At 42.4% G+C, this 13,565-nt stretch overlaps 1 protein-coding gene across 1 annotated transcript in view; it reads right to left on the bottom strand.

Annotated features, from left to right (window-relative positions):
* Nucleotides 1-12,576, bottom strand: part of sorcs3b (sortilin related VPS10 domain containing receptor 3b) — a 45,626-nt gene extending 33,050 nt beyond the window's left edge. The window contains exon 1 of the mRNA XM_046071291.1: nucleotides 11,458-12,576. Coding sequence (XP_045927247.1) covers nucleotides 11,458-12,147 — 690 coding nt within the window. The 5' untranslated portion in view covers nucleotides 12,148-12,576. The remainder of the gene's footprint in view (nucleotides 1-11,457) is intronic.
* Nucleotides 12,577-13,565: the final 989 nt, after the last annotated feature.

Below are 13,565 nucleotides of genomic sequence, written 5' to 3'. Positions count from 1 at the left end.
GCAAACACCTGCGGAGAAAAGAAATACAGTATTAGTTGCAAATTTGCATACATTTCTTTAAGGCTTGACAGCAACGAGGGCAAAATCAGGATGCACTGCAAGTGGGTGGAGGGATAAAAACACAACATCTGGATTGTGGCTCTTTGAGAACATCTCCGAAGTAGAGCACTTAGCAGAAAAGACAAATGTCTTTTAAGAGAAACGATGCGGTCGAAGAGAGGCCTTACTCTGTCCTCATCTCATCTGAGGACCAAATTGATTGTTTGTACTTTGTGGGTGAAAACATACTCAGAGGATGCTGCTTTCATCAAGTAAACCTCAGTGAAATGTCCCTTGTGCATTAGCTGTCTGTATGTCTGCTTATCCTCACGACTCCTGAGCTTTGGTCATATGGTTCTGACGCTTTGAGCTTCAGAGGTTTTAGCAATCAATTCAGTCCATTATGGGGGGAATTAATGAAATGGGCTGAATATAAAAGGGTTTCACTTGAGATACGGCCCTATTGTGAAGAGTTTTTGCGGGCATGTTATGTCTCTCTGCTGCTAACAACAATGCACCACAAACTGTGCTGTTTGCCATTAGTGGGATAAAATATTGTGATTGGTCTGCTTCATTTCTTTAAGGAAAGCCTGGGGTGAAATGTCAGTGAAATATGTTTAATGGACTAGGTATATTTAGTGTTCTCCGTCCATATTTTCTCTTTGTGTTTTGATGGTGACACCAAGGCACTCTGAGGTTTTGACAAAAAAGGTGGAAAAACAAGGAATGCAGCATTTAAGGACAAATTTGATGGCAAGTCATTTAAATGTTTTGACACATTCGACAAAGTTCTAGTCATTTCTCCTGCAATTTTATATTGATTTGATGCATTGTAAGCAGTTTGGAGAAAATACAACATTAGCAATTTACTCTTTCAGGTTTTTTGTTCTCTGACACTTTTATTTGTTCATATTTAGTGTTCTGACGAAGGTACAGTGGCATGACTACATCTACTCTGTGTGTGTGTGTAATCCTGTTATTCATTAAGCCATGGAATACAACAGATTGGATATTTACCCTGGGTGAAATATGATTATATAAAATCTTAGGAAAATTAACAGGTTTATAATAAGTTTGTACACTACTTAGGATTTTGGAATTCTTTGAGAAATGTAACACCATTCAGACATTACTTCCAGTCTCCTCTCTCCTTCACAGCTTTGGCTCCTAATGGCTCGGCTTCTACCCACGGGGGTCTGAGCTGGAGCCAAAGGCAGTAGTGGGTCCAAATTGAGATTTTGGAAGAGAGAAGCCCTCCACCTAAAATGACCCCCTTCACTGCCAAAAGTGCTGAGAGACTAAAATCATAAGCTAAATGTGTCACACATATCACCATTTTGTCATTTCCCCCGATCACTTATTTGCATTTTTCATAATATGTGGAGGCAGAGACTGGCTTCTATTTTTAAGTTTTCGTTAACATACATTTTAAAGTATATATTTCTCCTATAAATTACATTTATATTCTTATTTGTTTTGCCAATAACATTTTGAGGTAAACATAAATGCTGCCATGATTATGTTCGGAGGGAATGTCTTCTCCAGGGAACAAAGGACTGAAGTCATAGAAGGTGTTTAAGTTGGAGGTGGGTGTCAGTGTTGCCAGGTTTGGTAGTTTTCCAGCAGCTTAGGTGGATACATTTGTTTTGAGCTGACAAAAAGTTGTAGATGCAGTCCAAGGAATCTGCCCCTTCTCCTCTCCAGGTATTATGATTCAGATTGACAGGACATGGAGTTCAATGGGATTGGCTCGTGGTGACTGTCAACTCATTACCAAATAAAACTTACTTATTTCTATGGAGTTAGTTTTGTGTCACAAAATAGTTTTGAGGGCAAAACTATCCACACTAGCAAATGTGTGCTATAAATTTTATCCAAAACTTTTGTTTGCAAATCTAAAAGTTTTGCTAATCTAAAATGTTGAGCTGAAATCTTGTGTGTGGGACCTACAAAAGACAAATCTCTATTGGCCAGTCTTGATCAGAGTGACAACATCCACTGCACAGTAAATTACACAGTAATTACACTAAAAGTTCTGAAGTCCATGAAGAAGACGGAGCGGGAGAAAAAAAAAAAAAATCAATGCCGTCTCAGTAATAGCAAGGATTCGATGTCTGAACTGGTGCATGGGAATTGCTTTGCATTTTTAATCACACATATATGAGTGTGGATAGTTTTGCTCTTAAACCCATTTTTTGATTGCATAATAAAGACTAAGTAACAGAGAAAGTCATTTCTTGGTGATAAAAGCTGATAAATGTTTAATGTTACATGATCTAAAAGACTGTAGATTATTTTTCATTACTTTAACCATCGTTTGGGGGTCGCCTAATTATACAACACATTCTCACTCATTCTTAATGCCCTGGGAAGCCCTTTAGCGTCATTTTAAGACATTTAAGGCTCCGCAGTCAAGTTAGCAACGCTTGGCAACAACAAATATGCAATGCCCAGAAAAGTTAGCAACAATACATACGCAACGTCCGGTTACACTTTCAAAATAAAACGTATTAAAGTCGTGAAACGTAGCAATTTGGTTATGTTTAGGCACAAAAAATAATTGGTTGGGTTTAGGCAACAAAACTACTTGGTTAAGGTTTGGAAAAGATCATGGTCTGGGTTTAAATAACTACTTAGGTCAGTTAACACTTAAGTTAATTTAAGTCACTTGCGTAACTTACGCAATTTATGTAACTCGCGGAACTTATCAAATATAAAATATAATTATTTTATAATAAAAATATTTAATGCTGACTTTTTGTTTCACACAGGATACAAACCCCAGTCTCCTGGTTCAAAGTCGGGGTTCTGGCCCTCCATCCACCTCCTTACTCAATCTTTTCTGTTAAATATCATATCCCTAACTTTACCATCAAAAACTGATGCTACCGGGCTTCCCCCAGTGTGTTGAACAATGATGCTATAGGGATGCTATAGTGCATTATAAACTGATGCTGACTGTGGTGATGGACCTCTGACATACTTAGCAATTGTAAGCCACTTTGGATAAAAGTGTCAGCTAAATGATTAAATGATAAATGATGGTGAGTGTGAGTATGTGACGAGTCAGGGAGTACGAACGGGTTGAATTATACTAATAAAACAGAAAACCAAAAGGAACACTTTTTTTCCCCCCCATCTTGCATTCCTGTTTTGCTACAGAACATAACAGAAGATTAATAACCTAATAATGTCCTTTACTAATAAGCACGTTACATTTGGCAACACTGGTGGACATTTAAAGGGCAGGACTTTGACACAAGAGAGCAAGGTTTGCATCCGGAGTCTCACATGTGGTTAGGTTTAGGCAACAAAAGCACTTTGGTTAAAGTGGTCATATTACTGTTGCGGTGGCAGCCCAGCTGACTGTGAGTGTCCTGTGTTTTTTTTTTTGTTTTTCTTTTTTTTATCTTTCCTTCGTTTCGCATTTCTGTTTTTTCCCTGCATCTCCTCCCCTCTCCCTCTGTGTGTGCTCTCCCTCCCTCCGCTCCGGAGCCCGGCTGATGATCCGCACCTGTGTCTCATCAACATCCACCTCCGCCCGCCACACCTGCCAGCCATCAGCCTCATCTTCACCAGTATTTATACCCCGGTCCTCCACTCCATCTCCACTTGATCATTGTCGCTCCAGTCCTGGCGCTACCTCAATGTTCTAGCTCTAATGTTCTAGAACTACACCGTGGGGGACCGGGAGCAGCTGGCTATGGAGGAATGGAGGCACTGGCTTGAGGGAACAGAACACCCTTTCCTGGTTCTCACTGACGAAAATCCACGAAAATCTCTTACATTTCAGACCGCCAAGAGACTGAACTCCCGTCAAGCCCGGTGGGCCCTGTTCTTCAACAAGTTTAACTTCACCCTCTCCTAGCACCCTGCGAGGTGTGCGCCCGCACCAAATCATCCCAACAGCCACCCGCCGGTCTGCTCCGCCCCCTTCCGATCCCCAATCGCCCCTGGTCCCATATCGCCCTGGATTTCGTCACCGGTCTCCCCAGTTCTAATGGGAACACAGTCATCCTCACGGTCGTCGACCGCTTCTCCAAGTCCGTCCACTTCATCCGCTTACCCAAACTCCCCACCTCTCTGGAAACTCATCATTGACCATGTTTTCCGCCTCAACGGCATCCCCCTGGACATTGTTTCCGGGGCCCCCAATTCACCTCTCAAGTTTGGAAAGCCGCCAGCCTCTCCTCCGACTATCATCCCCAGACCAACGGGCAGACCGAACAGGTCAACCAGGACCTGGGGGTGGCACTCAGGTGTGTGGCATACCGTAGCCCCGCCTCCTGGAGCTCCCACATCCCCTGAATGAGAATGCCCACAACTCCCAAGTCTGCGCCGCCACTGGTATGTCCCCATTCATGTGTTCCCTGGGTTATCAGCCCCTCCTGTTCCCGTCACTAGAAGAGGAGGTAGTGGTCCCTTCAGTACAGGCCCATCTTCGACGGTGCCGCCGCTCTGCAGCGCGCCACAGCCTGCAACCGCCAGTTGGCAGACCGCCACCGGACCCCTGCGCCCGCCTACCGGCCGGGGCAGCAGGCTTTGGCTTTCCTCCAGGGATCTTCCTCTACAGACCTCTTCGAAAAAAACTCACGCCCCGGTTCATCGGCCCTTACCCCATCGAGGCCATAATCAACCCCTCTGCTGTGCGCCTGACCCTCCCCCTCCTCACCTAAAGGTCCACCCCGTCTTCCATGTCTCCCGAATCAAGCCTGTTTCCACCAGCACCCTCTCCATGCCAGCGGCGGTGCCCCTCCCTCCTCGAATAGTCAATGGCCATCCAGCCTACACAGCGCACCGCCTCCTCGATGTGCGACGTAGAGGCCGGGGATACCGGTACCTGGTGGACTGGACTGGCTACGGCCCGGAGGAACGTTCCTGGATCCCCACCAGCCAAATCTTGGACAAATCCCTCTTGATGGACTTCTACCGGGCCCACCCTGACAAGCCGGGGGTGCACCTGGAGGCGTCCGTTGAGGGGGGGGCCCTGTTGACGGCGAGTGTCCTGTGCTTTTTTTGGTTTTTCTTTTTCCCTCGTTTCGCATTTCTGTTTATTCCCTGTGGCTCCTCCCCTCTCCCTCTGTGTGTACTCTCCCTCTCTCCGCTCCGGAGCCCGGCTGATGATCCGCACCTGTGTCTCGTCAACCTCCACCTCCGCCCGCCACACCTGCCAGCCATCAGCCTCATCTTCACCAGTATTTCTACCCCGGTCCTCCACTGCATCTCTGCTTGATCGTCGTCGCTCCAGTCCTGGTGCCATCTCACCGTTCTAGCTCTCTGATACCTCGTTCTCCGACCTCTTGTCCCCTGAAACCAACCTTGTCTGTTTCCCCCGCCAGGTCCACTCACCTCCGTCATCCGATCAGTCAGCTGGGCTTGTCTACCTGCCTTCTCCCCTCGCCTCGCCTCTGCAGCGCTCCCCCCGCTTCCCTCCACGCTCCTCGCCTGTCCACCAGCCTCCATGTCCTCTCTCGCCTCGGCCTCCTGGTCCCTCTTGGTCACCTCGCCGGAACCTTTACAGCCCCGCCGGCTCCTCGGTCCTCCGCGCCCACGTCTGCTGGCGTCTAACTTCCCCCTTTTCACCTCCAGCCCGTCATCTTCCCTTTTTCACTCAATAAACCTCTTTTGAAAACTGTCAAGCGTTGCGTTTGGGTCCGTTCTGTCTGAAACCACAACAATTACGCTAATTTTCAGATTCATCATTTTATTTAGGAGTTGTACAAAAACAGGTTACATGGTTTCATTTTCAAAAATCACCATAATTTTCATACTGCACATTGCTGCAGCAACTCTTTACCCAGTGTGTTGACTGCTTCGTTTTAGCTACGCACTTCTATTTGATCTTTGTTTGTAGTTGCGCATGTGCAGTACCTAGTTATGAATACTAGCCAATCAGAAACAGAATAGGGAGGATTCTGGTAACCAAGCGTCGCAACCTGTAATGGAGCAAGACACAATGATTTGTTTACACAGCTGCATTTTAACCTGAATGGTGTATAATGTGACAGTTTGGGCCATTTATTTGATTGTTAGTTTGCAGGTTTATTAAATAATATGAAATAATTCACATTTAAAGTTGTTTACTGCAATATCAACACAAACCACCTACCTCTTACCACCTACCAATTATTCCTAATAATTTAAGACTATCCGATCTGTATTTGTCACACCCGGTTGTGTACCATCCTAACAGCTGCATTAGGCCATCTACACTTTTGAAAAATATTTACAGAACATCTCCAAATTAGAGAGAAACGTGTTTGGGAGAAAAAAAGAAGGACAACCAAATATAAAATGTGAAAAATTGAGCCACTGAAACACATAAGAGTATACAGCAAAGAAAGATAGAAATGAATGGGAATACAATACAAGATGGTGACAAACAGGACTATTTAAGAATCAGAGTGTGTCAAGTAGAGACGCACAGCATGAAATCAAGAATTAAAGGGTACTGGATTCAGGTTGAGAGGGTCATTAAATGGTAGCAGTAGTAAAGTTAGAATACAATTAGATGTTATTTCAAATTCAGTGTTACATTGTTTCGTTGGTCTCATGACATTTGTATTGATGTCAATTCACATTTGCTCCAATAAAACCATTAACCCATCAAGCCTTACCTCTGCAAAGATTTTGATGAATATTGTGTCATAATTTCTAAATAACTGCCATCATTTTCTCCTATTGATTTGTCCATTTATATAGCTATAGCTTATACAGATTTTAACCATAAGTCTTTTTTTTGTTCAAAGAAAAAGCAACCAGTCATTTTAAAAGGATTTGTTCCAGGATACCCATTGAGTGAGTATTCCGTTTCCAAATGTGTCATTTCGTGTTTGAAAGATTTCCATCACCTACATTGATTGCACAGTGTGTGTGTGGTGCATTACGTTTTGGTCTTTTCTATCTCACTAGATAGGAAAAATGCATTCCCCCCCGCAACTAATACATTCCCGTCACTGTAAACTGCCAACTCAAACCATTATTTAAGCTGACTGCCACCTGAGCAATCCCAGTCATCTTTAAACATGATAGTAACTGCTGTGTTGCTTCAGGCAATATGCTGCTTCAAGGACCTGTAAGGCTCAACACATACTGTTACCAAATTGGGGTAGCTTGGTTTGCCTGCTATTTGGAGTGATGGCAACAAAGAACCAAACAAAATCAGCCATGACCTTTAGACATAAAAACTTTCATCTCATAAAGCGCCACAGTTTGTGTTAACTCTATCTCCATGATGATTAATAAAGAGGTCGTCTCCCAATTTGAATTTCAATTTTATGATTTTCCCAATCAGAAAATGCATAAATTTGTTTTCATAACCTAATCACAGCTATACTATGTGTCTGCCACACTACGACAGTTATTAAACTAATTAATCACATGCAAACCTGTCAAATATGATTCTGCACCCGCTTTGTCACTTTGATTGAATTTGAAATATAAAGTGTGTGTAAGTGTGTGTGTTAAAAAGAGAGACTGAGACTGATAGGGAGTCAGAAAGGAAATCAAGTAATGACAGTGAGCTTGAACACGCAACTGATGGCGGGCCTTGTTTTGCAGCTTAAAATGCACTTTGTGAGGTAAAACTAGCCTAACTGCTGAGAGCCTATGTTGATGTCATGCATTATGGTCCCCGAGCATAAATGATTCATGAAACAAAGGGCATACATGCATGTCATCTGAGGAGTAAAAAAGTAAGATTTCACTGAATTATTACTACAGAGGGTAAAATTTGTAAAATAAAACTGAGGCAAAAAAAACAAACAAATGGTAAATGCTGCCTTTTTCTCAGAAAACCTTTAATAATTGCCCATACAGGCTCCTGAGCGATTGTTTTTGCTGTAGTAACCAAGAGTGTACTTCTTACATAGCACGCAGGATTGCTGCAGTTTCTATCAGCATCTTAGAATCACATCAGTGGACAGTGCACCCCAAAAGGCTTGAGACGGGATGGATTAATGAACAGACTTATGGTGCTGACACCTCGAGGGACAAGCAGGTAAAAGCTAAAGGATGAATATGGCTGGGAGAAAAAAAGTTCTCTGAAGTTTCTTCCCCAGTGGCAATTACATACTTAGTAAAGCATTTGAAACTTAACTGACAATCAATTGAATCAGATGTAGGTATATTGATAATAATTTAAACAAAACATTTCCATATGCTGAGGTGCTGCAGAATATCCTTATACAAAGTGTGTCACGGGAGGCAAACAATTTGTACTGAAATTTTAAAACGTGAACCACTTTTGGTTTTCAAAAGTGTATGGATCAAAATCTCCAGGGGACAAGAGGATGATGAAAAGCGGAAGAACAAAAAGGTTTTACAAGGTCAAATATCAGCCCCTTTGACTTAGCATCATGTAACTGTTTTATTAAAAGGGATCTTATTATAAGTGCAAAACCAAGAAATTGCAGATGTGCTTGTAAAATACGAAAGAGATGTGGGAAATTATCAGAAAAACAAAACCACATTGAAACTTTTCCCTTTGTTGTATTTGAATACCTCGACAGTGGCAGCTTTTTAATGCACTTTTCATCATCCACCCGCAAACTCTGGTCAAACACCTCTGTGAATTGGGAACCCATTCCAATTGATTTTATGGATCAAGGAGTTTCTATGCAACCAGCTCTGGCATGTTAAATGGAATGGCTGTCTATCTAATGAACCGGTTTTAAACACAAGTGTCCCCCAGGGCCATGCCATTTCCTCTTTTTTATTGTCTATTTATACCGATGAGATTATGTGCAACAATAACTGCCTCGTTCTGATTAAGCATGCGGACAACGCGGCCCAGGAGGCCTGTCTGATTGCCAGTCAGTCGCAGCAGAAAAAGACAACGTTACAGAGCTGACAGATTGGTTTTGACTCTCACCACCTCAGACAAAACACAACAACAACAAAGATTTACACCATGGTCCAAGAACAACTGGCCTCCAGCTCCTCCCAGAGTAAGTTTATAATAGCAGGCCAGTGAAGATGACCAGACCCTTATTTTCATTGAAGGTGGGCATTATTTACACAAACAAATTCAGTATAATTTCTGCAGCAGCAGCTCAAGGGGTGTGATGTCAATAAAGACACTCATTAACTATCCTTAGCTTCAGCACAGTGTCCTAGTTTGGTCAGCTGTCTGCAAGGAGCTTGCAAAAATGGTCAATCAGGAACCTAAAATAATTTGGCTGCCAATAACTCCCTGATTACCAGCTGGCTCGCACACTAAGACTTTTGCCTTCAGGGGGGAGGGAGGGTCGGCATCCCTTGAGTGTAGGTTGTGCTGCAATGGCTGTTTTAAAAGATTACCAACATAAGTAGTCATATCACAGTCAATTGTATTTATTAGTATTTTTAATTACTTTAATTTCTATTCTTTCTCCTATTTATGGCACACATTATGAATCATAACCCTATGTGTCTCCATTCCCATTCACATTCAGGACAGAAACATGCACACTCAATCAATACTATATGTAGTTAAGAAGCATGAATTTAAAAAGGGAATTCGTGCAGTATATGTTTTATTCCCATGGCCGAGTCCAATCAATGTTATCTCTCTTAAAAGTCAGAGACCAGAGAGCTATGGCTCCAGGCTTTGATGTCTCAGACAATCACAGAAATCAAATAATAGTTGGGAGACTGATTTGTGGATAGATTTGAGGTTTTATACGATGAAATTCTTTATCTCATCTGAACTCTGAAGATTCCCCGCTGCCGTCATGATCACCGTCTAAATCTTTCTCATTTCACTCCATATAGGATTTTACATTTTGGCCAGATCACTGGCAAAGTCTTGAAGTGACTATTTGATAGATCTATCCTAGACCACAGGAATGCGGTAATTTTCCTTCAAATGCTCCTTTTAGATTGGATTTATTATCAGTCATTTACATCTAATATAGTCTAAGCTCTAACATCTAGTCATAAAATGCCATCAATTTAAACCCTGCAGTTCCAGCCGTACTTTTGGGACGACAGACAGGTTCAGACTGTATAAATCTCAGATGTTGACTGGCTGCAGTGACAAGCCCATCAGTAATGATCCAGTGAACAGTGTCCTGCAGTACAAAAGGGCATCGTTGGTGAAGATATCTCAAACCAACAACATATTTCACAATACATCCCACAAATCAGATTTTATTAGATGCATTTCTGGTTTATTTCTGGCCATAGCATGTGGCTGAAGTCTGCGATGCCCCTGATGTTATGACATATATTACCAAATATAAAATGTACCATGAAAATACAAATAGAAGTATAGTAGAGGTGAACCGTATAATCCATTGAAATTATATATGTTTTTGGATAATGTATAAATATTTGCAGTGTTTCTGTTCTGATGTGGTCTCAGATTAATGCTGCCACCACACACACTTTTGCCCAGCTAACTGAGGTGATCTGAATTACCTGAAGTTAAAAAGGCAGAGTGGCTTGTACGAGGCTGTTTGTAGTTTTAAGATATTTGTGTGTGATAAGTGCTGAAGCTTGCAAACACCTTTGCATGCGGCGTATGTAAAGTAAGAGATAAAATCTCCATGGCTTTGTCTTTGTGATGGTAAAATGGTGTGCAACCACAAAGAGTGCATGCAGCTGTGGTGTGTGAGAGTGGGTTGGGAGTGGGGGGTATGGGTGGTTGCTGCAATGTCTTGTCATCCATTTAAGCTGTGCACAACCAAAGCTGGGCAACATTTCAACAACAAACATATTGCAATGTAGTATTAATCCAAGCAATTAGACAACTACCAACAAGGTGTGAGTCAAATGTCAAGGACAAATGCATGGTTCGTTTTCAAAAAAGGTCAGACTTGTCTCATCAGCTTCACATCAAGGGCCAAGTTGGACCTAATCTCTTTTAACTGTAGCTATTGCACCTCCCTGGGAGACAATCTTTGATTATTTCATAAATAATTAATGTGTTGTGATTGCTGCCACAATGCACCTTCCCATTGCTCAGTGTCAGATAAATTTACCCACGGGGTTAACTGTTAATTTAAAGTTCATGTGACAAACACTCCATTGAAATAAATTATTCTAGTGTAGTTTGAAAGGGCCAGAGGGAATCCAGCAAGTGCACAGTCGCATCCATCAGGCGCCCACACAACCCGCATAAAGTCACAACCTCTATTTAGGCAATAACGACAAACATCATGAATGAGAAAAGAGAAAATGCATTGATCAATTCAAGACCATCTTAGACTGAAGTAATTAGTTTGTAGGAAGGAATTTCCCTCGTGCGCGCAGAAACAGCTGTGCGTAAAGATGTGCCAGTTTCATGTAAATCTATTTTTACAATGTTCAAAATTTGCATTTTCACACATTAAATGAAAATGTGAAATGAATTGTGCTGTAATCGGTGTGTGGGGAAATAACACGTTTTCTAAAACCTTTATGATATATTGTGTTATTTGTAAAACTGAAACTCACGCTGCTGTTGTGTCCGGACCAGTGCACCATCGCCTGGTTGTGCGCAGAGTCTCCCGATAGAGCAAAAGTAGAAGTGTCCAGGTGCGGCTCGCTTTGCCTCGGGTTAGACCCTCTGGCTTCCTCCCCAGTGCGCCGGAACTCGGCTCTGGAGTTAGAAACACCTTGGACAGTCTCCACAAACCTCTCTCTTGACTGAGCTTCTCCACTTATACTCCTATCCACATTTTCGCTGAATGTTGTGCCGACGCTCCTTTTTACTCTCTTTCTTGCGTTTTCTAACAGTATATTCGCTGTAGGTCGCCATTGGATGTCCTCGGAATTGTTACCATACTCTTTACCAGGCATTTTGAAACGTTTGTGATAGTTTGGTGCCGTTTTGATGCCGATGGGTGCCTCATTTCGAAGTCCACTCTGTGTTTCATTCCCCATTTCCTTGCCATTAATTGGCTTCAAAGCACCGTCCGTTTCAAAAGCGCTTAAAACTTTTCCGCTGTGGTCGACTTTGATTGAGCCTTTGACCGCCGTTGATTTTCGGGTAACACGTGCCTCCAGCGGTATTACCTCCAGGCGATAAAATCTGTCGTTTGGTCTGGGAGAACTTATTTCCGCTTGAGCCACAAACTTGGGGTGAGCGGAGTACAGCAATGCGAAAGCCAAAAGCGAAAAACTCCAAAATAACCACCGTCCCATTGTGTTCTTGCAGACTGATCTTCTACCGGTGGGGGGTGAATGTGTGCAAGAGTTATTCAACTTCTAAAATATTCAAGGTATCATCTTTACGAGCAAGAAGCCAGCAGACCCGCTCACGTCCAGGAATTTGTCAAAGTGAGGGACCAGTTGGGGAGGCGCTGCGCATCAGGCAAACGCGCCGACGGAGAGTGACTGCAGGAACTGTTTGAGCTCATTGTTTATGAGGATGTTTGGAGAAAAAACGGCTTTAAAATGCTGATCTTTTTTTCGTCTGGGAGGACATAGTTTTTATTCAATTACGTCTTAGGCTATTTATGTAAACCTACAAAAGTTATCCAAAAAAGCACCCTGATTGACTCGTAGCGTTTGACAGCAAAAGTAATTTGTTCTTTGCAGTACAGTGCTGTGGCAATAAAAAATTTTGCATCTGAAACGACAGGGGGGGAAAAAACATAATTTGCTTGCATCAATCAACACCGGATTCACCTGTCAACCGTGTGCACGCGCGTGCGCAGGAGTGACTACATTTTCAGTTGGACTTCCCGATAAAGATCCAGATAGCGTTTTGATGTGGACAGCTGCAGGATTTTCTACTGTGCCTGTATTTCTCATGACACTATAAGACTTTTTTTTTAATTAGGCCACTAATACAATGTGCCTCAGGCCTTCTACTGCACAACAGCCCTGGAAATAAGATGCACTTTGAAGTCATAGTATGATATGTTTGCTGTCATCTCCATGTCTTGTGGTGCCACACAGGCAACAAGCATCCAACAACTCTGTTTTCATCTTGGCACCTTCACATTATTGTATTATTCATTCATTTTTACAATTCTCATTTGAAAAATTGAGCTTTCACCAAATCAATATGCTATTTGAAAGGTATTAGTTTCAATTAGTAGAGCCAAATGAATCCTGAAAGGCAGTACCTAATTCCTGCTGACAGAGCTCTATGTCAGCTGTTGCAGGAATTGTATGTCAGTCTTGTTTTTAAAAAAGGCTTATTTTTTTGACTTGGAAAACTTATTATGATGCCTGGTGATAAGGAGCTAAAACACAAGGAAGATACATTTGCATCATCTGCCAGACAGCTGCCCAGGGGAGATCCATAAAGAGAAGGATTCCATCTTCTTCAAGGACGACAAGCACATCTTTAGATCAGAACGAAACAAAGAATATAAGCAGATATGTAATGTGAAGGCAGATGTTATTTATTTTGAAACAGAGTTTGAGCAATTACTCATTTCTGTCAAGGTTAAACCAATCCAGAACCTGGACACAAACTGGAAAAGTGAAGATGGGACTATTAACTGTGCTGCCAACTGTCCTGTCTTAATCTTCATTTGAGGGCGAACACAATATCTGAAAACAGGTAAAACCCATATCACATACATTTTCAGAATTCCTATATAGGACTG

Source organism: Micropterus dolomieu, linkage group LG15 (assembly GCF_021292245.1).
Source record: "Micropterus dolomieu isolate WLL.071019.BEF.003 ecotype Adirondacks linkage group LG15, ASM2129224v1, whole genome shotgun sequence".
In the NCBI taxonomy this organism is placed as follows: Eukaryota; Metazoa; Chordata; class Actinopteri; order Centrarchiformes; family Centrarchidae; genus Micropterus; species Micropterus dolomieu.
This window is presented reverse-complemented; position numbering and strand designations above follow the sequence as displayed.